The sequence below is a fragment of the Chondrus crispus genome, genomic scaffold (assembly GCF_000350225.1).
Source record: "Chondrus crispus Stackhouse genomic scaffold, scaffold_67, whole genome shotgun sequence".
NCBI classification, from domain to species: Eukaryota; Rhodophyta; class Florideophyceae; order Gigartinales; family Gigartinaceae; genus Chondrus; species Chondrus crispus.
Genome location: NW_005178620.1, coordinates 123,170 through 147,846, shown reverse-complemented (window position 1 = coordinate 147,846; position 24,677 = coordinate 123,170). Strand labels below are relative to the sequence as shown.

Below are 24,677 nucleotides of genomic sequence, written 5' to 3'. Positions count from 1 at the left end.
TTAGCAAAGGCAACAAGATACGGCACCAAAAGGATACCTCCAGGTCCTCGAGACTCCCTTTCGCGCAGGGCAGCTCGCTCCACCTGTATTTATTTCCCTCGACCCCGGCCCTTCGGCCGCTCCTCGCACCCCTTCATCCATCTCGTAGTTCTATCGTCAGGTCGAAGCTCCTCGCGTTCGCACCTCGAATCTACTTCGGAGTCTAATTCTCGAATGGGATTTTCATTCCCATTCAGCTTCGCTTTCCCGCACTTTCATCCTCTTCACGTCCTTTGAACACGCAGCTGAAAGTGCACATCCCTGGAAGGACACTGTCTGACATCCGCAAACCTGGATACCTTGCCAGAGATACATTCTGTCCACCTATCCCACGTGTGTATCTTACACTCCCCCCATTTGCGTGAAAGGCGTTCACCACAACTTCATGTCAATTCACAGAGCAGAAGGTCTTTACCTCAAGTCCAATGTCGGGAGTCAACGTAGCGAATAGCATCTAATTGTTCAAGTGATATGCTGCCTGATGAAAACATCTTTTGAAGTTGCGCCCACATCGTGCGATTGCACTTTGTCAAGCAGTCTGACACATTCAGCGGGCCAGGAATCAAACCCAGTCCTGTAAGTTCCCCTTTTTCTTTTGACTCAAAGGAGTCCCTTATCCGTGCGACCGTAGGCCTGAGACGATAATCGCTGGGTTCATGCAATGTTGTTATGGTATCGTGCAGTCCGCGGGAGTCCACGAGTAATGAGAGCTGAAGATCGGCGTCAGGCCCCAGTAGCGTAGCGTAGAGCTCGTGCAGGTATCCGGCACGGTCTGTAGCATCAGCAGCCGCGATAATTTCTGAGCCACCGGACGAGAAGGATACTCTCTTTTGCTTTCCACTGTGCCAATCGATGATATGATGTATTGAGCATCCGGACGACAGTTCAATAAAGAATCCCCCGGTGTACCCAGATTGCCCATAGGAGGAGGCGCCATGCGAAGCGTCAGAAAATGCTACAATGCTCGCACATGTGGCCAATTCTCGTTCAGCGTGTACCTTAAACCGGATTATTGGCGACAGCTTCTGAAGTTCAGCGAACTGCTTATTCATCTGGATTATATGTTTATGCTTGTGGCGGCCAAGTTGCTGCTGCGCCCAGGATGCAACGAATGAAGCTTGGGGTAAGACGGCCTGGCCGAGATAATTCAGTGAACCGGCAAATTTTCTCACGTGTCCATGGAACTCTGGTGAGCAAAAGTCCTCAGGCTTGCTCTTCTGTTCCTTATTGATTGCAATATGCTGCACGTTCTTCCTCAGGTAGTCAAACATCGACAGCGATATTTCACCATTCTTGTCCTGCTGCACAAACAGGGAGTGGAACTCAAATGGTACATCGCATAGATCTATAGATCTATGAAAACTAGGCAGGTTTCGAAACCTGCCTAGTTTGAATTTGGTCTTCATTTTTGCGAAAAAGGCTTGCATATCCGGGACGCTACCCGTAACCAGGATGTCGTCAACTACCTTTGCGAGAATCATTTTAGGGAGACCAGAGGAATCATATAGGACGAAATTTTGGGGAAACCCGAGGAGCTTGCAGAAGCCTGTGTCTTGTAGCCATTTTTCGATTGCAAGCTCCCAAAGGCGTCCTGATTTTACCAGTCCGTAAGCAGGTTTCGTAAGGCGAAATACAGTATGGCGCGGTTCATTCCATGAGCGGGGAGGCAACATGTAAACGTCGCGGTTGAGATTATCAGCCTGAAAGTATGCACCAGACACGTCGATAGAGGAGAGCCGGAAGCCAGTTATAGCGCCCAGAGCGAGCACAAATCTGATAACGATGAAAGACGCAGTCTCAGAGTCCTTTCTGATTCCTTCCTTGTCTTTGTCCCTGTTGCCATGTGGAACTGTTCTGTTCTTCAATTTCAAGGTCGATCCATCACCTGTCGTTTTGATGACACAAAAATCGTGAGAGGATATTACATTGGCATTTGGAGCAAGGGAGCGGCGGTCGAGTCGCTCGATGTGAGGTTTCCAATTTTGTTTTTCGTTTTCGACGGCTTCTTCCACGAGCCAGGAGGGGAGGCACTCAAGCTCTCCTGGCTTTAGTCGAGAAGGGCCAAAAAGATTGTGGTATAACTACCTTCGTCCCGACCACTCGGAAACGAGGGGGGTTAGAGGTAAGGGAGCGCGCGCCGCTGGGTAACCCATGCGCGAACGCAGACCGTACGGATGGACTCGAAAAGAGGGAAGGCTCACGTGGCCGGTGACGCGCAGCCGGTCGGTGGTGTTAGATCCGGACGGCCGGTCACGGGTTAGAAGGCTGAGACTAAAACGGAAACCGGAACGGGATAGCAATTAGCAGTAAAGAGAAGGGAGGCGAGTCTGCCTCCCGTTTACTGGAACGGGGCAGGTGCCCCCGGTCTTAACCCCCAAGTGGGACGCCAGGACACCTGTCCCGCTACAGTAGCTGTTACTTACTGTATACCAGCTACTGTGCTAAATTGGCTAATTTGTGCCATTAACTACTAATTACTAGTTAGCCACCGTACGGATTATACACGTGTGCCCGTGGCCACGATCCCGGCTAACTGTTGTGCCACGTGTTACCCGTGGCCACGCCCGCTTTACCGGCTGTCCCACGTCGGACCCTTGGGGTACTACTGTGCACGGCGGCGGGCGCGTGTACGCCTGCTCGCTACAGTACCACCCGCCCTCCCGCGCGGTTATCATCTCGCCGGGGAGTTGTGGTACGGAATTGTACTACAAAGATCCCGAGCATCCTGCAATATCTTCTGTTTCGAGGATTCCAACCTGGTTACACCAGCTGGGTCAAGACTTGCGTGTTTCGCAGAGCTCAATGTATGACCGATATCACGCTGAGGATTTTCTTGTTTGAAAAAGGTGGTAAGCAGCGTAGTGTGGATAGCCTGGAGTGCACTTGGACCACGTGATGTTGATTGATCCTTGCAATGGCTGTGATGATTGGAACATAATCTCTGCTCCGAGAGCAGCCCACCAGCGGACGGCGGCGTAGAGTTGAGCACGTCGTTGCCTGATTCAAGTGCTGCTGCTCGTCCTGTGTCGAAAAGGGGTTCTGGGGCGCACGCTCCGTATGGCTCGAAAAGCAGACCCTGTTCGACAAGCTCCTCCAACAGCGGGTTGCGAGGTGCGAGCCGGATATCTTCGTATGCGATCTTTCGATGTTTTCCACTTCCCATTTCGGTGTGGGATACGTGGGCAACGAAAGGTCCGAGATGCTGCACATAACCTATATGCCATTTAGAAGGTTTGGCGTGGTTTCGTACATGAAAGTATATTTCTTTGGCCCTTCCGTTCCCTGGTCGCAGTAGATTGGGAGGAACTGTGTTCGGGTTGTGTCCCTTCAGCATAGCTTCCACTGCATCAATTGCGCGTTTCTCACTAAATGCGTCGTTCATTTCGGCAGAAACTGGACTTTGCGGAAGTCCATAGACCATTGGCATATAGCCCTTTGCTCTCTCGAATGGGCATGTTTCCTGTGATCCCGATATGATACTTGTTGCGAAAGATGCAGCCTTTACCAAGTGGTCAATATCACTTGTATGGCTGGCGTGAAAAGAGTACATGGCGTGTTGGGAGAGGAATTTGCGAACTATGACTTTAAAAATGCCGTGCGAGCGTTCGACCGCTCCAATTTTGTTGTGGCGACGGGCTGGGGTCTCTCGAAATTGTATAGAGTGCCGTGCGCACATGTCCCTGATGGACTCGTTGTCGAACTCTGGGTCCGCCCGCAACTCTTCGGGTGGACCATCTTCAATTGAACCATCGAGACTCTCCATATTCTTAAGAATATGGAGAGTCTCGATGGTGGAGGCTATGTGGTCCATATCCCGAGAACGCGTCAACTGGTGTCTCGTCCTCCCTGAGTAGTGCTCCGTGACAGCAAGTATCGGCATTTCCGATAGCTCGGGAACATAGCAGAAGTATACTTGAACAGATTCATTAAATGTATCCTTCACAGAATGTGGGGCCTTTCGACTTATGAGCGCTCTTCCACTCCCTGCGCATGCCTCACACCGCTCGTATGTCGTGCGAAGAGCTTTTTCAAGGGCCGGGGTCATTATGCCTGCCCTTTCGCAATTTTACACATGTCACGCCAGTGTAAGTGCGTGCTTAGGTGAAGGCGTCGCTCGAGCAATCGAGAACCCCTTGAGTCCTTTACCTTTGATCTTAAGGCATCCCTTTTTACATGCTTGCGAAGGCTGGTTTGCTCATCTTGCTGTGAAAGTTGAGAATGATCTCCGACAAAATATGCTGAATTCATGGCGTGCTGCTCTGAAAGCCGTGTGCCGTTCTCCAAGGCCTCCGATAGTTTCCGCACAGCTTTTTAACGTTGACTTACCAAATTTAAGAATGTTCGCATATTATTGTCTGTGTACGTTGGCAATGTGATTCCCTTTTTCGCTAGTACACCTGGCGGTGCATCCAATAGGGACTTTGGTCCGAGCATATCCATGTGGCTGAGGTAATCGTTTCCGAAGAGAGCTGGGCATTCTTCTCTGGTGACGTAAAAGTTTACTCTGTACTCTCTGTCTTGTAGATCTATCCCTGTCATGCGCCAAATTCCGATTGAGATAGACGAATCGGAGCAGTATATCCCGAAACCATGCACAAAAGGGGCGCCGTCCAACGTGTCGAGCTTGAACTGTTGGCCGAGCGCTAGCGAAAGTTCTGATAATTATTTTAATCCCTCGACAGTACGCGGGCATCCTGGGTCGCAGATCGGGTTAGCATCGACGATTTTCCCTACCGATTTCTCGCCTTGGATTGCATCATCATCACCTAACGGCGATTTGTACGCAAGCAAGGACCGCTGATACGTCAGTGACTGCCGGGGGGGCGAAAACCCAATCGACCAGAGCTCTTCTGTGGGATGAAGTCTGCTCGGGTTGGTGGGCAAGCATCTGGGAGTGCGATCGGGGAAGCTGGAACAGTTCCCTTTCGGCTTTCTTCTTGCATTTTCGGCCAATCATACTAGGTCCCTTACAGGAGAGCGACCCTTGCTTGTGGTCAGTGCTACCACAGTCATAGCAGCCCCCGCTTGGTCGTCTTCTTTGAAATCTGCCTTTTTGTAGACGACGCTCTTTAGATATGATTGGTTGTGCTGATAGAAGAGTCCTGAATTCCACTTTCGGTTCTGGCTGTGGCTGTGGTACGTCTTGCAGTACTGAGTATGCATCATTGAGAGTAGCACGAAGCATACACCCCTCCTCACCAGGTCCATTGTAGTATAATGACCGGCGCGAGCGCGCGGAGGTCATCGGACGGCCGTATACGGTATACACGTGGGCGGCTGTGCCCACGTGTAGCGAGCGCGCGCGCATGCCGAGCGGTCGTAATCTGGCGTACGTGTACAGTAGTGCACGTGTCGTCCGAGCGGTAGTCTACGCGTGTTACGTGTGCGCGTTAGCACACGTGTCGTCCGTGCGGTAGTCTGTAAGCAACACGCGTGTACAGTAGTGCACACGTGTAGTAGCAGCGTCCGTGCGGTAGTAGCAATTATGGCGCTAGTTTTTTAATTGTGTACAGTACCCGGCACGCACTAGGCGGCAGGTATTGTACTACTGTACTGGGACAGGTGTCCGAGGCGTCCCTCTGCGGGGTTAAGACCTGGCACCCGTCCCCATCAGTAAACGGGGGCAAGCTCGCCCCCGTCCCTTTTGCGCCTACGTACGTCCGTTTTCGGTTGTCTGTCGCGCGCGCTGGCTTCTATCCCGTTACCGGTCGCTCCCGTTCACGCACCACGGGGCGACTGCGCGTAACCGGCCAGTGAGCCCCTCCCTTTTCGCGAGCTCGTCCGATCGGTTCAATTAGCGCGTCGCGTCTACGTCGCGTGCTCCCTCGCTAATACCCTCCGCCTCTCACCCAACCCAGGGCGGAGAGGAGTTATCCGACATCCATCTCGAGGGAAGTGTTGCAGCTTACTCTGCACATCCGATATGGCAGATGCCATTGAGGACAGGAGTGAGTTCACGTCATTTGCAGACGACTCAGAGGATGTAATACAGTATTCTTGGAGCCCTCCAAATGAATTTTTCAACCCAAGTAATACTGCCGTTGCTGTTGGGACATGTGCATATTTGCTTTGAGCCCTTTCGGACACAACAGACGTGAGGCGCATGATAGCGGAAGAGTGCACATCTGAGCTGAGGCTGGCATTCGTCAGCATCAAGTGCGCTAGCTGTTCAGAGGTGACCGACGCATTTGGAGCGTTAGTCAGCATGAGGTAGTGATTAGCCAGTCCCTTGAACTTCTCAGCGTACTCCATAATTTGCTGACTTTCTTCTCGCTTCATCGCAGTGACGGTTGCATACGCTTTGGAGAGCCGAGGGTTGTTCGAAACTTGAGTGTCAGTCGCGACAACCTTCAAGATTTGCTCAACTACTTCTATTCCGCTGTGGCTGCTCAAATTGATTCCGCCTTCATTTGCCTTTTGTCGCACAGTGAATTGTACACTGTGGGGCAGGCTCATCAGAATCCTGTCCCCAGCAGTTAGGTATACACCCATGCTTTTCTTGTCAATATCCTTCACTTTGTTGTGCATTTGGATCCATTCACGCACCAAAAACTTGTACGAATACCGATCTTCATTTTCAGAAAATAGTGGAGGATCGTAAGCACTGCGAGTCCCGGGTTTACTGGGCCGATAACTATCAGACGCATGAGACATGGTTACACGTGTGCAAGGAAACAGTGAGCGGGATGTCGCAGGCGGGCACGATCCTCCTTCCGTTGGAGTTTGGGTGGGAAACGGAACTGCACGCAACCTTAGCAAAGGCAACAAGATACGGCACCAAAAGGATACCTCCAGGTCCTCGAGACTCCCTTTCGCGCAGGGCAGCTCGCTCCACCTGTATTTATTTCCCTCGACCCCGGCCCTTCGGCCGCTCCTCGCACCCCTTCATCCATCTCGTAGTTCTATCGTCAGGTCGAAGCTCCTCGCGTTCGCACCTCGAATCTACTTCGGAGTCTAATTCTCGAATGGGATTTTCATTCCCATTCAGCTTCGCTTTCCCGCACTTTCATCCTCTTCACGTCCTTTGAACACGCAGCTGAAAGTGCACATCCCTGGAAGGACACTGTCTGACATCCGCAAACCTGGATACCTTGCCAGAGATACATTCTGTCCACCTATCCCACGTGTGTATCTTACAGACAGCGCTGCTTACAGTTAATACTTGAGCTCCCTGCTGTATAATATAATCATAGGCATTATTTTATTACATCACTGGGGACAACTAGCTCCCGCATCATCGCGAGCAAATGTCAATCTCACCATCCACCTCCAGTGGGTCTTCTTCCTTCTCACTCGCAAACAAAGAAGCAACCCGCCCGTTGCTCTCTCAAACAATCCACCCCATCCTCAAACCTAAGCCCCCAGGGTGTTTTACATCACCTCTCTCCTTTCACGCACTCGCTGACCCATCCTCCGATGGCGCATTCCCACCGTGCCGCGGCGTCTCATGACAACCGTTCCCTCATGGCTTTTACCACTGCAATGACCGTCCCCGCCCGCCCCACCACCCTATCCACCTCCTCCACTGCCCAAGTCTCCCCCCGCCGCCTGCACGGACGCACCGCACCCAACCGTCGCGCCACGCGCCCACCCGTCGCCACCTCCACCGCGGTCAATCCGTCCCCCTCTCCCTTTCCCCCGCCCACGGCCTCCACCCTCATCTGCACAAGTCTCACGGCGACCACCGTCTCCGCCCAGCTGGCACAAATGTCCGCCGCGAAGGCCGCCGGCGCCGACTTGGCCGAGATCCGCATCGACCTGCTCGACCTCGCTGAGCAACCCAACTGGCCCTCCATTTTCACCGGCCGCGAGCTTCCGGTTATCGTCACCAACCGCGCCTCGTGGGAGGGTGGAAACGCCCCGGACGACGAGGACGCGCGCCTGGGGATGCTCGCGCACGCTGTGTCTCTCGGTGTCCCGTTTGTCGATGTCGAGCTCAAGGCTGCGCCCAGGTTCCAACATATTTTGGACGAACGGGGCATTGAAATGATGGGGACTAAGCTTATTCTCAGCCATCACAACTTTCACCGCCATTTGGAACCTGGCGAGGTGGAAGAGGTGCAGCGGGGTATGAAGGAGGCGGGTGCGGATGTTCATAAGATTGCCATGATGGCGACGAGCGCCATGCACAATGCCCTCGTTTTTGATACGCTGATTGGGGCGCAGGTGCCAACGATCATGCTGGCCATGGGAGAGCTGGGTCAGCTTTCGCGGTTGGCGGCACCGCGCTTTGGGGCTTTCTTGACATTTGCGAGCGTTGCGGCGGGCGAGGAGTCTGCACTAGGACAAGTAGATGCGGATACTCTTAACCAGCTGTATCGGTTCCGCTCCATTGGAGTTGATACCCCCATGTACGGTGTCATCGGTAACCCTGTCTCACATTCGGCTAGTCCTGCAGTGCATAATGCGGCTTTGAGTGTTACCGGAAAGGAGGGCGTGTACTTCCCGCTAAAAGTGGACGCCGAGGTGCCGCACTTCATACGTGAGATGGCGGCGCGAGGTTTTGCGGGCTTCTCTGTGACGATTCCAGGGAAGCTTGTCGCGATGGAGGCCATGGATAAGATCGACGACGTGGCGAGAAGGATTGGGGCAATTAACACCGTTGTGAAGAAAGAGGATGGAACCCTGGAGGGCTACAACACGGACTGGGTGGCCGCTTTGTCGGCAGTGGAAGAAAAGGTAGAGGGCGGAATGCAACGAAAGAGAGTGCTTTGCATAGGTGCTGGTGGGGCGGGGCGAGGGCTTGCATTCGGCGCACTGGAGCGGGGGGCTAGGCATGTGGTGGTTGCGAACCGGACTAAGGCTAAGGCAGAAGCACTTGCAGCGGACTTGGGAGCGCTGGCAAGCGGGATCGGACTTGATGAAATGGTTGACGAAGAAGAGTTTGACGTCATCATGAACACAACGAGCGTGGGTATGAGCCCGAGGGTAGAGGATAGCCCAGTGGATAAACGGTTGTTCCGAAAGGGCATGGTTGTTTTCGATGCAGTTTACAACCCATTGGAAACGAGGATGTTGAAGGAGGCGACCGCGGCAGGATGCGTGACGGTATCCGGGCTGGAGATGTTTGTCAGGCAGGCCGGAGAACAATTTAAACTTTGGTTCCCAGACGTTGAGGCACCGGTTGGAGCAATGCGAGAGGTTGTGCTGAAAAGGTTAGGTCGTTAACAAGTTTGACTTATGCTTTTTGCGTTATGCACGAGCACGTTAGTTTAATTTACAGGTACTACGTGCACGGAACATTTTTCCTTGCTCTTAGTGCACACCTGGAAACCTTATCACCCATGCGCTAATAAGAATGACCTTCCTGGGACTAAAAAAGTTGCCGAGAACTTTGCGGAAAAGGACCGACGCTGGCTCAACGTGAGTTGCCGCCTACAAAGGTTTTCATATTAAAAGTCTATAGACGGGACCGAAAGAATTATTACTGCGCAAGTTAGAAAGAGGGAAAGTAGCTTGCCTGCAAGAATATTTAGTCTCACCCTGAGAAGACTGCCATACCACAAGGAGACATATCCGTTCGAGATGCATAGACTAGAAGATGTCACTCGTAAGCTCATACTGTACTCCGATATCCACGTTGCACGTGTTTTGAAAAAGGACTCATCAAACAGTTTGTGTTTCGAAGCAGCACTTCTACAAAGCTACTCAAGTTTTCTTCCACCTCACCGTCTTGAACCCTCATGGATTGTTTTATGTATGTATGGTATGGGTACAGTATGGGTTCTTCCTGTGGCTCTTGCTCATGTTTTCAAGAAGTCTACGATGGAAAAGGAAGCCAGCCAGAACACTGGGCCACGTGTACACAACTACGGGAATTCCTGCCCGACTTTCTGAACGTCAGCGCAGGCCATGGCGCAAAGCCCTTGAGAGCAATGCGGCACGAGCAATCGCGTGCCTACAGTATATGTAGTACAGAAGATCCAGCGCGCCATGGCGAGCCGGTCGTCGTCCGGTACTGTACCATAGTGTTGCTGTCTCGTCCCTCCTTAAGTCTCACAAGCCCCTGTCACATCCCTGCTCAACCCCACATTCATATCGTCTCCATTCATTTTTTCCTCAGCTTGCACCGCGCTGATCCTTATTGTGATAGAACATTGTTAGCGCTCAGGGAAGACTTGACGACATGGGAATCACCGAGAATTCAATTGTGGAGGACACACTCGCATGGCCCGCCAGTAGAGTTCGCTCCACATTCATTGACTTTTTTTCGCAGTCGCACGCGCACACGTTCGTGCCTTCGAGTCCAGTCGTTCCTCACGATGACCCCACTCTCTTGTTCGCGAACGCCGGTATGAACCAGTATAAGCCAATTTTCTTAGGAGTGGCTCCCCCGGATTCCTTCCTGTCGACCCTGAAGCGTGCGTGCAACTCCCAAAAGTGCATCCGTGCAGGAGGCAAGCACAACGATCTCGATGACGTCGGGAAGGACACTTACCATCACACCTTCTTTGAGATGCTTGGTAACTGGAGTTTTGGAGACTACTTCAAAGCGGGCGCGATCGACATGGCAATGGAACTCCTCACTGGAAAATACGGACTCCCTGCCGAGCGCATTTATGCTACGTACTTTGGAGGCGATGGTAAGCAAGGCCTAGAACCAGACCTCGAGGCGCGTCAGTTCTGGCTCAAGTACTTGCCGGAGAGCCGCGTGCTCCCGTTTGATTGCAAGGACAACTTTTGGGAAATGGGAGACACTGGACCATGTGGGCCATGCACCGAGCTTCATTTTGACAGAATTGGAGGTAGGGACGCGTCCGCACTGGTCAATATGGATGACCCCACCGTGATTGAGATATGGAATCTCGTATTTATCCAATTCAACAGAGAGCCCGATGGCTCTCTCAGGCAACTCCCAAACAAACATGTTGACACAGGCATGGGCTTTGAGCGCGTCACCTCTATTCTTCAAGAAAAGATGTCTAACTACGACACAGATGTTTTCATGCCGATTTTCGAAGCAATTCGGATTGCGACAAGTTGCAGGCCCTACGCCGGACTTTTGGGGAAAGAGGATGTTGACGGTGTCGACATGGCTTATCGTGTCATCGGAGATCACATTCGCACCCTCACGATCGCCGTTACGGATGGTGCCGTGCCAGATAGCGATGGCCGAGGCTACGTGCTTCGTCGAATCCTCCGCCGTGCAGTTCGGTACGGCCGAGAATTTCTAAAGGCACCAGATGGTTTTTTCTCGGGCCTTGTTGACTCCGTTGTTGCTTCAATGGGAGAAGCCTTCCCGGAGCTTCATCAGAAGCGCGATCATGTCGTTGAGATCTTAGCACACGAGGAGACCACCTTTTTGCGCACTTTGGGTCGTGGAACTGAACGCTTTAAGCAAATCAGAAGAGAACTCGAGAAGACTGGCGGAAAGGTTATCTCAGGAGCGGATGCCTTCTTCTTGTATGACACAATGGGATTTCCGCTTGATCTCACGCAGCGAATGGCAGAAGAGGTCAATCTTTCTGTTGACGAAGACGGATATCACAAGGCAATGGAGGCTGCCAGAGATATGTCGCGCAATGATCGCGCCAGCAGGTCTGGTGTTGATGGAGTTAGACTTGTTTTGGAAGCTGAGGAGACGGCATATCTTGGCAGCAAAGGGATTGTGCCCACCAAAGATGACGCAAAGTACATCTGGAACGAGACTCCAAGCGCAACTGTAAAAGCCATCTTCGGTGGTGGCCGTGGCAACTTCGTCGAGTCAACAGAGAAGCTCGCTGAGGGGGCGGTTTTCGGAGTTATTCTGGATTCTACAAGCTTTTACGCGAAGGCTGGTGGTCAAGTTGCTGACACTGGCTTGTTGCTCGATGCAACGAGCGGGAATTTTCTCTTTGAAGTGACAGAGGTTGAGGTATTTGGCGGCTTCATCCTCCATATTGGGAAAATGGTCTCTAATGGACCCGGATTTAAGGTGGGAGGTGTGGTGTCTTGTGCAGTGGACTATGAAAACAGAGGAAAGATCGCGCCCAACCATACTCTTACGCATGTTCTGAATTTCGCTCTACGAAAAGTTTTGGGAGATGGCGTTGAGCAGAAGGGTTCCGAAGTTGACCACACTAAGCTCCGATTTGATTTCTCGCAGAAAAAGGCCTTGACGAGTAAACAAGTGGCTGAAGTGGAAAAGATTGTGTGTAAGACCGTAGAGGAGAGCAAGCCAGTTTACACCCGGGTAACTCCGCTGGCAGATGCGAAAGCAATTCATTCATTGCGTGCAGTCTTTGGTGAGACGTACCCAGATCCCGTTCGCGTGGTCTCGATTGGTGCTCCAGTGGAAGATTTGGTGGCTGATCCATTGAACGAGGCCTGGTCTGCCCTCAGTATTGAGTTTTGTGGAGGCACTCATCTGCAAAACACAAAAGAGGCTGAATCTTTTCTTATCATTCAGGAAGAACCAGTTGCTACTGGAATAAGACGCATCACTGCAGTGACTAAGGATGCCGCAGTTGAGAAAGCTGAAGTAGGCAAGGCAATTGAGGAAAAGGTTGCAGCCGCGGAGAAGCTTACCTCTGCGCAATTACCTGACATAGTACCGGCGCTTGTTAATGAAGTGAACGGGACAACCATGGGTGCAGTGCAGAAGAATGCGCTACATTCTAGAATGGCTGTGCTGATGAAGAAATCAACGGAAGAGTTGAAAATACGTTCGAAGGGTGCTCTTGAAGAAGGTCTTCTTGCGGCAGAAAAGGAAGTTATGGCCGCCAAAGAGAACGGAAAGAACCTGGCAGTTGTCTTGGTGCCACTCGAAGGTGATGGCAAAGCATTAAGCAAAGTCGCAACGAAGTTCGGAGGAATGTGGCCCGAGGGTGCGGTAATGGCTATTTCAGTAGATCACAAGAAAAACCTTGTGCGTGTTTGTTCCGTTAGTACAAAAATACCGGCAAACAAATGGGCGATGGACACGATGGCTCCTGCAGGGGGCAAAGGAGGAGGGAAGGCAACGGCAGCAAACGGAACGTGCAAGTTCCAAAGTGACGAACAGGTCGAGGGAATAGTAGCCTTTGCCAAACAATGGACGCCGTAGAAACCTGTTCGTCGCTTCTTGGGCTTTATGATCAATCCAGAGTCACTCTTAGGACCTGAAATAAGTCATGCAGAGCCGGACGCCATACATGTAAACTACGAGAATTGACTAATCTAGTGGAGCTCGTTGTCGGAAATTGGTAGATTCATCGGAAGAGTTGCAGCGGGCACGTTTTCTGTGGGGTGGAGGGTTAAGACTCGTTCACGCACCAGACACCATGTACCACCTGATGTCATGTCCTACTTGTACTGTAGGGGTAGCCCTTTGGAGTCTTCATGTCTCAACATCTGCACGTCGTGTCAACATCTCCACGACGTTGCTTGTAGCACAACATAGCAAATGCGATCAAAGCTCTTCATTTACGTAGAAAAGAAAATGCTCCTGCCACTTGCAAAAATATCTCCCGAAATTCTGAAATTGTGGAGCTCTGGAGCCGCATGAGCATCGGCTGATCATGCCATATTCGGATAGAACTTCATTCGAGTACATAACATCTTGCATGTCCCTCGACCAGACAAACTTCGCTTTTCTCTCACCCAGACCGGGCCCCTATTTCCCCATGGCATTTGTCACTCCCTCCCCGGTTTTGTTCCGCTTTAACGCAGCGAGAAAGAGACCGCGGAAAGTCTGCACATGGACATGTGTTGAGAGTGGGCACCCCCGATCCCTTCATGAAATCCCAACGCCTGTACGAATAGCCTTGACACGAGAGAGGGGAAAAAATGCTGTACTGCAACAGGGACTCCGTGCTGTGTTTCCCTATGCAGAGACCCTAGAGCTGCCATGCGTGGAGACTGTTCAAGGTAAAGATCGCGACGAGCTCCCTACACAGCTTGCCAGCGGTCCATCTGGATGGGTCGTCATCACATCACCCGAGGCTGCCGCTGTTTTTATCGCGGGTTGGAGGAAGGCCGGATGCCCCGAGCTTAGGCGTATTGCGGCGGTAGGGAAGGCTACTGGCAATGCTCTGCGAGCCGTTGGATTGGAGGTACAGTTCGAGCCGTCAAAGGCAACAGGGAAAGCTCTCGTCAAAGAGTTTCCGACTCCCGAAACGAGACAAGAATCAATACTTTATCCTGCGAGCGCGAAGGCGTCTGGAGATGTTGTCGATGGGCTATCTGCGAAGGGATACTCTGTCGTCCGGCTAAATACGTATTCTACTGAGTGTGCGAAGATGTCGAAAGCGCATCAACTCCTCGCTTCAGACACGCATATTGTAACGTTTGCCTCGCCGAGCGCCGTTCGAGGATGGGTCGCGAACGTGGGTGCCTCTGAAGATATTGCTGTTGCTTGCATTGGGGAGACTTCTGCGAAAGCGGCGAAGTCTCTCGGGTTCAAGCAGGTGCATTATCCGGAGCGACCGGGAATGGAAGGATGGATATCCGCAATATGTGACGCTATGAAACTATACGAAAGTACCTCGTTGAAGGCTGTATAGATGGAGTGCATTGCAGATGGGAGATGCCGACAAGCTATGTAATGCAAATAAGCCTCCTTTCGTTTATTGGAAATTTGATATGGGAAAAGTCAGAGCGATATTAGCCCACTGAAGGGCATATCGTTCCAACCTAAGATACCACCCGCAGCTTTCGTTTTCATCACTGAGGCGGTGAAATTCTGTCAATATTCGTGCTTCAACTTTCAATCCTCCAGCATTTTGATATCATCTGAGAATAGAGCGTTCCCAAGTCGCCAGTGCTCGCGGCGGGGAAAGTGACTTGCTTCTTTCCACCTTTGGTCCTGCCGCGGGGGTTTGTGGATGCTTATTTAAAACAGCCTTGTGTGCTTTCATTTTTAACCAGAGTTGGTTCTCCTATTGGGTATGACAAATTCTGTATGCATTCAGCTATGCTGTCACTCGTCGCGGACCACCTAACTCTTGTTGCGTGTTTAGAAGAGGGAGATTGAGAACTTGGACAATTTTACATTAACTCGGCGGGGAAACGTGCCTTTTTAGGTGATAATAAAATTCCAAAATTGCACAGCGTAAGCTGAAGCCCTTTGGAAATTGAGGGGTTTCAGCACGAGCGCCAGACAGTGGTGCGATGGATGCAAAAAGCTTGCAGTCTAGGTCTCGGGCTCAGTGCCATCATCCGATGATTCGTCAATTTCTAGCAGTCTCCCCAAGCTGTAGTTCCACACGGAGACAAAGAACGGCTGTCGGAATCTGTTCGCATTGTGGTTCTGTTTCGCACGTTTAAGCACAGTGGAACTACAAGTACTGGTACATATACATGGGCAATCTCATATCTCATTGCATTCGCGACATACTGTATTATGCATGGCGCCGGAAGATTGGATCGCCATAATGAAAAGCCACCAGCATACCCGGACGGCCTGGCCTATTCAGTGATGTCGTTTGTCTACCAAAATAATACGATTTTGCATACACACATTTGAAGCACAAATTTGCAGCATTCAATGGTGACACGAAATTTTGACCTATCAATTCTACGAAACACAGCGTTTGTCACGGAAAGAAACGCTTTTTCTCCCACGGATTTCTCGCTTTGCTTCCTCGCTTTGCTTCCTCACTTTGCTTCCTCGCTTATAAAGCAAAGAGCGTCTTGGACTCAATAAAAGCTTAACCCGTCCAAGGGGATTGCTTTCACATCTCTTCAAAAAATATTACACCAGCAAAGTCTGCTCTATCAGAAATAACGCATTTACAAAACCGTGTTGAATGACTTTCACCGAAGTCAAGGCCATCGAAAGGCCGCATACGCAGATTCGAACCAAGCAATCAAGGCGGCGGCGACCGAAAGTTCTGAAACTTAATTCCTCCGAAGCGCCCTCTGACCAACACGAAAAGACCAGTCACATATCGAAATTGGTCAGTCCTTCTCCGACGAAAGTGCACATGCCTCAAGCAAGGCCTCTTCCAGCATCAACGATGCGAGAGCTGGACGAATCTGTGCGCAAGACCTTATCGCAAGACTGGTTGAAGGAGCGGTTCAGTCCCCGCCCACGTGGAGCGAAGCGCAGCGGTGCTGGCGGCGAAGGCTGTACACAAGCTGTCTTCCTCTCTTCAACATCTCTGGCAACCATTGCAGAGGACAGACGTTATGAGGACTGCGAGTATTCTGCAGACTTGACACCAACAACCGTCTCTGCGATCAACTACCGCACCATGGCATCCGCGAGAGCACGAGGTAGCCCAAAACCGCGGAAGGGAACCTACAAGCATGTTTAGAATCGTTAACAAATGAGGGTTGAGTAGCGCAAATAAAGGAAGAAAAGGAAACCAGGTTTTCGGGACGGAAACTCAGCGCGATACACCGTTTAGTAGAAACTATTATCAGGAGCACATGTCGAAATGACCTGCTCCAAAACAAAGGGCAGGGATCTATTCCTTTACCGGAGGAGTGAGGACAGCGATGATGACACCGATGATAAGGAGGCCAATTATAGGCCCAGTGTAACCGCCGAAGTCGCCGTCCTTCACTGCGATCAATTGCGAGGCCTCGGAGGCCTTGAAAGCGATGGTCTGCGCGATAGGAGCAAGGGACATTCTGGTAGTAGAGTAAATGCCAAGTTGAGGATTCGATTCGATGGTCAGTAGGGAGTTACAAAAGCACGCAAACAAAACATTCGTACTGCCCCGTCCATGGGTACCAAACTGCTTGCCACTCTTAAGCATTTGGTCATCGAGACATGCGCTTTGCCCAAAAGGAGCGCAGTGCAGTGCAATTATTGCGAAAAATGAGGTGAGACACTTACCTTGTCCTAGTAGTACGCACGCGGGCGGGCCTGGACGAAACGAGGGCGCGAGCGTTCCTAACAACGGGGACGCCGGTGAAGGAAGCGACAAAAGCCATTGCGGTTGCGCTTGGGGGAGAAAAGACTTGCGTGCAAAACGAGCGAAAACGGGTAGACGTTCAAGAGGCGAGTAAGGGAAGGTGAAGAAGGAGGAGGAAGGCGAATAGATCAATGGTTGTGGGGGAGAGGGATGCGGGTTTTTTGAGGGTTACGCGGCAAAGCACGAATCAGGCCCTCACGATCTCCGAGGTGCAATCTGGAGACATCTGTCCTCTGCCACGTGTACACGGACGAGCTTTTTGACGCCGCTCATTGGTGAGCTCGACTGGGCAGATCAAGCGAAGCCATAATATCGACTCTCACTACCCCCTCTCCGTCACAAATTTTGTGACTCCCTTCGCTCCGCAGTTCTCCTCGCTTAGACACTGTCCAGCTCCACCGACACTTTCTACATCTCTGCCGCGCTACCTTCCTTTGCTCTGCCCTCCACGATTTTCAACTCCCTCGCAACAACTATGTTCGCTTTCGTAGGTTCCACCGGCCTCGCAGCCACTGTTCGCCCCGGCGCCTTCACGGTACGTCATTGCATGTTTCATGTATCTCTGCAGGCCTGCTGAGCTTCACTTGCAAATGCACCTCACGATGTTCCAGAAAACGGTTCGCCCCGGCATATCGCGGGAGACCGAACGCAGCGGCGACCGCTCATTGCAGTTCTTACGCGATTAAAAGCGTCTGCCCGAGCATGGCGCAATGCTTCAACACTGCACTGAGATTCAGTCTTTACGCTATTTGCTTTTTAGGGAAACCTAACCATTAGCTCGTTCCTACTACTGTTTGCTTTAACCATCATTTAGGCCTCCAAATGCGTCAAGGCAACCCGACCCGTGGCCCGCCGCGCAGCTCCCGCCCGGATGAGCCTTGACACAGCGCTTGCTACTCTCCCGTCCATGCCGATCGCCGAGGGTATGGCTGTGACCTTCCCGGCCTACCTTGCCGTGTTTTTGGGTACTTTGATCCCTTGCGCGTTCCTCGTCATTCTTTACATCCAAGCCGAGAGTCGCAAGGCCGGAGAAAAGGTCGGACGAGGAGAGCAGGACTGAGCCTTGTCAAGTACAGCGCCGACGCGAACAGGGTTAGATCACAAGTTTGTCCAGTTCTTTTGTACGCTTCCTCGCCTGCAGTCTGCTAAAACTAAGCACGTACTGGGTCATTAAATAGGCTTTTTCCACCTAATCCTCCAGTGGTTACACCGCTGTCCTGTCAAGAGTCACGAGCTCGACGTTTCATCGGCAAGGAGCTGGTTGATGATTTTGATCACACACTTCACATTATCTTCTAAAGGATTGCCACAGTCTATCATCACGTGCGCGTCGCAGTCGATCTTGTATTCAATGTTCTCATAGTTTCGAACAATCTGATCGGCGTTACGAGGCCTGAAATCCCGCGACGTTCGTTTCGCAAGCCGCTCCTCCCATACCGACTTTTCCGCATAGCAATCAACGAGCACGCAGAGAGCTTGAGCCTTCCTCGTGATCTGTACTGCGCGCTCCCCGAGTGCGACGCGTCCGAGCGGGCTTTCTAGAACTACCCCTTTCGCTCCCACGTTAAGTTGCGTCAGACCGACGGCAAACATTGCCTCATACGTCATGTCATTCGAATCAACATGGATCGAAGCCGCATGTTCCGGACATACCTTGCGGATGTCAGCCAGCACTCGAGCGTCGTGACGCATGGCGGGTTCGCGCACATCGTCTTTGCATACCAAGCAATATCCTAGTTCCTTGGCCACACCGAGGGCCAATGTTGTCTTGCCAACACCAGGGTACTAAGCGAGGCGATGATAAATTCAGAAGACGAGCACTCGCTGAAGGTCAGTAAGAGACGAGATTTCGACCTAAAAAGGATAGATGGCAACTAGAACAAGACTACTTACCCCACGAATAAGGACCACAACCTGGCGTTGACCGAGGTGAGGACTCATAAGTGCTGGTCAATGGATAACGCAAAAGTTTGTGTACTGCACTGGAAATACGGCAGGAGTGACAAAGACGAAAGGCAGATGCAGACGCTTCCCCTTCAACAAAAGGCAGGTGGGAAGATAGGACGTGTAGACGTGTTGAACCTTCCGACTTCTAATCTTCCAACCTTGTGCTGTAAATGCTCGATAGGATGTACAGGGTGCCCTCACATAAATTGCATTCCAGCAATACTAGAAACCAGAGTAAGGCGTTTAAAGTGCGATCTTGATAACGATGTCGAGGTGTTGTGGGGTGGGATGACGCTCTTCTTGCAACTCGGCAAACGCTGATCAGGGGCGGCGCTGGAGTTTCGACCAGGTAGCCTTGCGGGGCTTTCAAAACACTTGTCGCTGGCATGCGGCACATCGATGATGCAGCAGATTTTGGTTCCACACAGAAGGCAGCAAAAAAAATCAACGGCTTTGCGAATGTGCAATGCGACGGCATTTCTGGCGTATCTAACTGTAAGCCAACCCTGCTATCCATAATTTCTGGAAAATTGGGATGATGTAAAACTACATACATTAAATCGCAAATTTAGAGAGTCAATTTAGACATCATGTCCCTACCGTACTTGCTCCCGGCAAAAACATCTTGCAAAACATTAAGATAGCGGTTTTGAATACACTGAAGGAGTAAGGATCTAAGAGAGTATAAACAATCAGTCTCCCGTTTAAGTGAGCGTTTTTTATCGAAGGTATCAATACAAAGCGTTTCAAGGTTTCCAAAAAAAGCTTCTTTGCTAGCTCACGGCATCTCTAAAAATGAGTGGAAAGGATACGCAGTTCTCACTGAAATCTTTCCATCCGCAACGCAGATGTCAAGTGCGATGGCGAGAGTATCTTTCTGTTTCTTATCGAGAAGCGCAAGTCGAGGAAATAGGAAGTTGAAAATTAACCTATAAGAGGACCATGATCCATTAGAAACTAACTAGCTACAGCAGTACCACGAGCATATGAGTATTACAATCGAAGGGCAATCGGTATAATACCGTCTTCGTAAGAGCTAGAATTTGTTTAGCCTCTCACTTTCTTGCACACGCCCATCATACATGCATTCCCTTCTCCCTTCACACCCTGACCCTGACCTCGCCCACTTCGTCCGAACAACGCGATCAGCATGCCTCCTACATACTGTACAAAGGCGGTCGCACCATAAAGCCACTTGCTGTAAGACCCAAAGGGGCACAATTCGACTCTTTTTGTTTCTCAAAAATAATGACATGCAAGCAAGTACCTTTGGGGTCCGTGGGGATGCAGACCATCTCCGAATGTAAGGCACTACAGGCCGAAAAACTAAAGGTGAATGGAGCGGTCGGTTTCATCAAACGCTGGATGTACAACTGGGATCTGGCGGGATGGAACAATGTAGCTTGCATTGCATTCGAAAAATAAATGGCATGCACGCATTTCGTTGTGCATCAGGCGCAAAATGGCACTAGAGCCACGGAAATATTCTTCAGCAAACTGTGGTATTCCGCAATTGTGGCATCAAAATCGGGTCCCAGATGCCCGCTTGCGTCAGATTGTACTGTCTTAGTTGTTGCTGTAAAGACAGTCTTCAGGCTACAAGCATGTGCCTTCAATAATAATAAAACGTCTGCACTACTACGAGGGCCTACTGCCATGGACACCGGCATTTCGAAGGCGTAGCAGGACACGACATGACGCAGCTCATGCTCTACAAGATCGGTAAAGAGCGTTGCGTACACGAGTGCGGCGAGGGGGATATGCTGTTGCACGGGCGATTTATCATACAGAGACATGTTTTACCTTCCATTTTTACAGTAGAGAAAACGAGAACTTTTCATTATCATATGCCCGTACAGCACAGAACTGTGCTCTTTGTCCCTGCTGGGTTGACGCAGGTGTCGGTGAGTAGGAGCCCAGCCATTTACATGAACATGTGCTATCGTACTCATGTACAGCACTCATGTGCAGTATGTGAGAAGTAGATAAAACACTGGGTTCTCCCTGGTTGTAAATAAACTTTGTCACTAATCTGAAAGCCCCTACAAAGTGAACCGTCACAGAGGTTCATTTCTGTATATAAACAATGTGAAAAGGTGGTACGCCCTGAACCTCAGGCTTCGAAAGTTCTGGGGCCATTGCCATTGTAAGTCTTGCTTCGCCCAGGCATGGAAATGATAGTTAGTGTCATGCACTCCATGCAAAGGGCACCCGCATTCCGCTCGTACTTGCATATAAAACGGAATTGCGGAAATGTCCGATTTCCATGATGTTAGCTAGTGAGGAAGCAGGATGTTCTTTTTTCTGTAATTCGGTTATAATTTGCAATGAACGTTAATATCATATCTGAAGCGAGCGCAACAGGTAAAGAGGCCGCCCCTCCGGTCCTGTTTGCGATTAATGGGCAGGCGAAGGAAGATGTAATTTGAAGAAAAGGCCCCTAACTCTTTCCAGAATGTGCCTGCTGGAGAGAAAGCTTCTACAACCTCCCGGCCTGTGGGCCGCTCGCAGTGGCCCCGGCCATTGATGGCACGGTTGACCCCATGCCCGGTAATGTGGGACCACTCATTTTCAGCACTATAAATGTAGGGGATTTGTTTCCTCAAGCCTAGCATTTTCGCAGCAAAGCAAGTTCTTCAACCTTCATATCTTTTCATCTCCTTCTGCTACCAACAGAAGTCATCAAAATGAACACGACGACCTTCTTTGTTGTCGCTGTCCTCCTCATCTCTGCTGCCTCAGCAAACCCCATCAAAGACATTTTCTTTGACCTCCTCAAGGCTACACCCACCTTCGACAATTGATGAGTTGACTTTTCGCGATAAGCTCCTCTGGGCATCAAGCTCGGCGGCGTGTTATTCAAATCTGGGTATCGGCCATTGGGAGTATCGCTAATTTATTGAATTCACACTGGAAGAAAGGACGTATCGATGTCTCTAGCGTAGAATAAGTCCGTGGTTTGAAGTAAATTGAATTTCTTTCCTGAATATGAGACCTATGCATACCAATTTCTTGATTTCTCTTGCTGTGCTGTTCATTTAAGCTCTCTTCAAATTTCGTGAATTCAACTCGCTTCATTGCTCGCCTCTCTGTAGCATTATCTATATCCTACTTGCGACATGACAATCATCTAAAAACATTACCAACGCGACGCATGCTTTACTCGTAGACAATTCTGTCACTCGTCAATGTCACGTGTAAACACCTCTTTATTGCGGACTGGAACAACATTATGATATCAATGAGACACCGTACTGGCTCTTCGGAAGAAGAGCAAGTAACGCAACCCCTCTGAGAACGCTGAGGAAGAAACTCAATGTCAAGATTTAATAAATAACCTCCCAGTTTTTCTAGGAGATTCAAAGTGCTGCACTTTTAGTAATTCTTTACGAAGACGCAAGTCCGGTCATTTCAGGAAGAAAAGAAGGCATAATGAAAGGCACCAAAAGCACTCCCTAGCTAGGCTAAGGAAGAGGCTCGTAGATGAAGATTTTAGTTTTAAGACGAAGGTGGTTTTTTGGCAGTCTCGATCATATGGAGACTGACTTCCAAAACAGCAGCCAACGGCTAAAACGAATAATTTCTGTAGATGTCCACACCCGTACAGCACAGTACCCTTGGTACTGTACGGCACAGCAGGTACCGGTACCCTTGGGTACAGTGCTATCAAATGGCACAAAAACCGTCCCGCGCGGAGGGCCACTCAGATCACTTCTTCTGGCGATATGGACAACGTGATTCGTACCCTTCTTCCTCGAATTCTTACCCTGCGCTCCGGTGGAAGTTGGTTCCGATGTCCTCACTCCTGAAAAGAGGAATTCGTTTGTCTCCCGTACATTGCGCGCACCTCCGTCCCTCCAGCGGCAATTCCTTTCTCTCCTGCTCAAACTTTTTCGCAGTGTGCTCTCCACTCGAGAGAACCTTTTCATCGCCTGTACGCTGACTAATTGCGATGGACGACGCGGCCTTCGTTGCAACCCCCGCACTGTCCATGCCCAAACGAGCGAGGCATGCGTCCATGTCGTCTGCGGCAGGCCGCTCTGCCAGGCAGGGCTCTCCCAGTGATCCTTCCAGAGCACGTGCCGAGCGTCGTGTTCGCCCAGGGGCAACTGTGCACACGGCTCGACGCGATCAGGCGCCCACGCTTCCACTGGCGTCACCATTGAAACCAGAACAAGGCACCCGCGAAGCGTTGGAGCTTCTCTACGAGAGTGCAAAGACTGAAGAAAAGGCAGGGCGAGTAACCAACGCTCTTGGCATGTATGAGTCCCTGGTGCAATTGGACACTTCGAATGGGAGGGCATGGGTTCGTTACGCGACAGTTCTGCAGCGCGGTGGGGAGACTAATCGCGCTAGGGAAGTGCTCAGACGCGCGCTCAAGGCGAACCCTACCAATGCGATTCTTTGGCAGACTTGGGCAGATTTGGAAAAGGGGCTTGGTAATTTTGTCACAGCGAGAAGGCTCTTTGCCAAAGTTGCGGAAGCGAATCCTGATTTGCCCTCTCTTTATCATTCGTGGGGGTCGATGGAATACAAATGCGGGAACGTGGAGGAAGCTAGGCGATTGTACAGGCAGGGGCTGAGGGTATGTCCGACAGCGACTAGGTTATATCACTCCCTTGGTGTCCTCGAAGACAAACGCGGTAACTCTGATGCAGCAAGAATTATTCTAACAAAGGGGCTCAAAGTTGAGCCTGACAATCCATATCTGCACCATGCGTTGGGCGTTTTTGAGTATAGAAGGGGTAAGGTGTCTGCTGCACGTGAGTGTTTCACGAGAGCGACTCGAGTGGACCCACGACATACGCTCTCGTGGCTTTCTTTTGGCCAACTTGAGGAATTTGAAGGAAATCGGGACATGGCGAGGAAGTACTACGCAAAAGGCACTTCTATAACAGGTCGAAGTGCGGTTCAGCTTTGGCAAGCATGGGCACGCATGGAGGAAAAATCAGGAAACTTGCACGGCGCAATCAGCTTATACAGAAGGGCTGCCACGGCTTATCCGGATGATCCCATGCTATATTGTTCGTGGGGGAAGCTTGTGGAGAGCCGTGGCGAGATTTCTGCTGCAAGGACTTTATTCGCGAAAGGACTTGAAGCTGACCCAACGCGAGCTTATCTATGGCAGGCACTTGCACTTCTTGAACAAAGACAATTCAACCCGGAGGTTTCGCGACAGCTTTTTGACGAAGGGTCAAAGGCGAGCAAAGGAAAAGAAAGGGCGGCACTATTTCATGCCTGGGCAGCGATGGAATGGGAAAGCGAGAGGGAAGAAAAAGCACGAGAACTCTTTGGAGAGGCCGTGAAAGTTGACGATAAGTGCTCGTGGTTGTGGCTCTGGTTTGCACGCTTTGAAATAGCACATAACAACATATCCGTTGCCAGACATTACATATCGCGCAGTATTAACCTTGACCCCAAGGACAGCTCCCCTTGGCGGGCCTGGGCGGAGCTGGAGCGCTCAGTAGGAGATGAGGAACAAGCTCGTTTTATGTTTCGGAGGGCAGCCGAGCTCGAATCCAGTAGAGAACTTTTTGAAATGGACCCAGAGAGTCCGCTCCGACGCCCATGGCGAAAGTTATAGTTCTCGTCAGTGAGGAAGAGGTGTCACACAGACTCTTTGGCCACGAAATTTTGCATAGATTGGCAGAAGCCACTGACTTACATTTTGAATTGTTTAGTGCCAGAGTATCAAATTGTTCGCGTTTGCCTTTGAGTGTATCGCCCATCTGAAAGAAAATCTAAAAGAGTACGTATCGGTGGGGTAGTGTCGCCCGCAGGATCTTCGGCTATCCTCGCTTAATATAGTTCGCGAGGATACGGAAAACTTCTAAAATATACAGGTTGAGGTGGTCGTTCCTCCCCCAC

At 50.8% G+C, this 24,677-nt stretch overlaps 7 protein-coding genes; 5 read left to right on the top strand and 2 right to left on the bottom strand.

Moving 5' to 3' along the window:
* Positions 1–7,455: 7,455 nt before the first annotated feature.
* Positions 7,456–9,401, top strand: CHC_T00007254001 (hypothetical protein). XM_005710780.1 is given in 2 exon segments: positions 7,456–9,207; positions 9,208–9,401. The coding sequence occupies 1 exon segment, from the start codon at positions 7,456–7,458 to the stop codon at positions 9,205–9,207; it is 1,752 nt and encodes a 583-aa protein (XP_005710837.1). The 3' UTR covers positions 9,208–9,401.
* Positions 9,402–10,165: 764 nt separating this feature from the next.
* CHC_T00008489001 (Alanine--tRNA ligase) lies at positions 10,166–13,175 on the top strand. XM_005710779.1 is given in 2 exon segments: positions 10,166–13,063; positions 13,064–13,175. The coding sequence occupies 1 exon segment, from the start codon at positions 10,166–10,168 to the stop codon at positions 13,061–13,063; it is 2,898 nt and encodes a 965-aa protein (XP_005710836.1). The 3' UTR covers positions 13,064–13,175.
* Positions 13,176–13,517: 342 nt separating this feature from the next.
* CHC_T00007253001 (hypothetical protein) lies at positions 13,518–14,501 on the top strand. Its single transcript, XM_005710778.1, has one exon. The coding sequence runs from the start codon at positions 13,518–13,520 to the stop codon at positions 14,499–14,501; it is 984 nt and encodes a 327-aa protein (XP_005710835.1).
* A 1,827-nt stretch (positions 14,502–16,328) lies between these two features.
* On the bottom strand, positions 16,329–17,088 carry CHC_T00007252001 (hypothetical protein). XM_005710777.1 is given in 4 exon segments: positions 16,329–16,513; positions 16,514–16,575; positions 16,784–16,907; positions 17,062–17,088. The coding sequence occupies 3 exon segments, from the start codon at positions 17,086–17,088 to the stop codon at positions 16,514–16,516; spliced, it is 213 nt and encodes a 70-aa protein (XP_005710834.1). The 3' UTR covers positions 16,329–16,513.
* A 482-nt stretch (positions 17,089–17,570) lies between these two features.
* Positions 17,571–19,171, bottom strand: CHC_T00007251001 (hypothetical protein). XM_005710776.1 is given in 4 exon segments: positions 17,571–18,089; positions 18,090–18,647; positions 18,756–18,803; positions 18,804–19,171. The coding sequence occupies 2 exon segments, from the start codon at positions 18,801–18,803 to the stop codon at positions 18,090–18,092; spliced, it is 606 nt and encodes a 201-aa protein (XP_005710833.1). The 5' UTR covers positions 18,804–19,171; the 3' UTR covers positions 17,571–18,089.
* Positions 19,172–22,398: 3,227 nt separating this feature from the next.
* On the top strand, positions 22,399–22,752 carry CHC_T00007250001 (hypothetical protein). The gene has a single exon (XM_005710775.1). The coding sequence runs from the start codon at positions 22,399–22,401 to the stop codon at positions 22,750–22,752; it is 354 nt and encodes a 117-aa protein (XP_005710832.1).
* A 9-nt stretch (positions 22,753–22,761) lies between these two features.
* On the top strand, positions 22,762–24,393 carry CHC_T00008645001 (TPR repeat-containing protein). The gene has a single exon (XM_005710774.1). The coding sequence runs from the start codon at positions 22,762–22,764 to the stop codon at positions 24,391–24,393; it is 1,632 nt and encodes a 543-aa protein (XP_005710831.1).
* The last annotated feature ends 284 nt before the right edge of the window (positions 24,394–24,677 follow it).

Bases quoted from the DNA above. Each gene is read 5' to 3' on its own strand.
- CHC_T00007251001 (XM_005710776.1), bottom strand. From the start codon at position 18,803: ATGAGTCCTCACCTCGGTCAACGCCAGGTTGTGGTCCTTATTCGTGGG. The intron at 18,648-18,755 runs GTAAGTAGTCTT...CGCCTCGCTTAG, and splicing joins TTGTGGTCCTTATTCGTGGG to TACCCTGGTGTTGGCAAGAC.
- CHC_T00008489001 (XM_005710779.1), top strand. From the start codon at position 10,166: ATGGGAATCACCGAGAATTCAATTGTGGAGGACACACTCGCATGGCCC.
- CHC_T00008645001 (XM_005710774.1), top strand. From the start codon at position 22,762: ATGGACGACGCGGCCTTCGTTGCAACCCCCGCACTGTCCATGCCCAAA.
- CHC_T00007253001 (XM_005710778.1), top strand. From the start codon at position 13,518: ATGCCATATTCGGATAGAACTTCATTCGAGTACATAACATCTTGCATG.
- CHC_T00007250001 (XM_005710775.1), top strand. From the start codon at position 22,399: ATGTCCACACCCGTACAGCACAGTACCCTTGGTACTGTACGGCACAGC.
- CHC_T00007252001 (XM_005710777.1), bottom strand. From the start codon at position 17,088: ATGTCTCCAGATTGCACCTCGGAGATC. The intron at 16,908-17,061 runs GTGAGGGCCTGA...TTTGCACGCAAG, and splicing joins CAGATTGCACCTCGGAGATC to TCTTTTCTCCCCCAAGCGCA. The intron at 16,576-16,783 runs GTAAGTGTCTCA...CTCTACTACCAG, and splicing joins GTGCGTACTACTAGGACAAG to AATGTCCCTTGCTCCTATCG.
- CHC_T00007254001 (XM_005710780.1), top strand. From the start codon at position 7,456: ATGGCGCATTCCCACCGTGCCGCGGCGTCTCATGACAACCGTTCCCTC.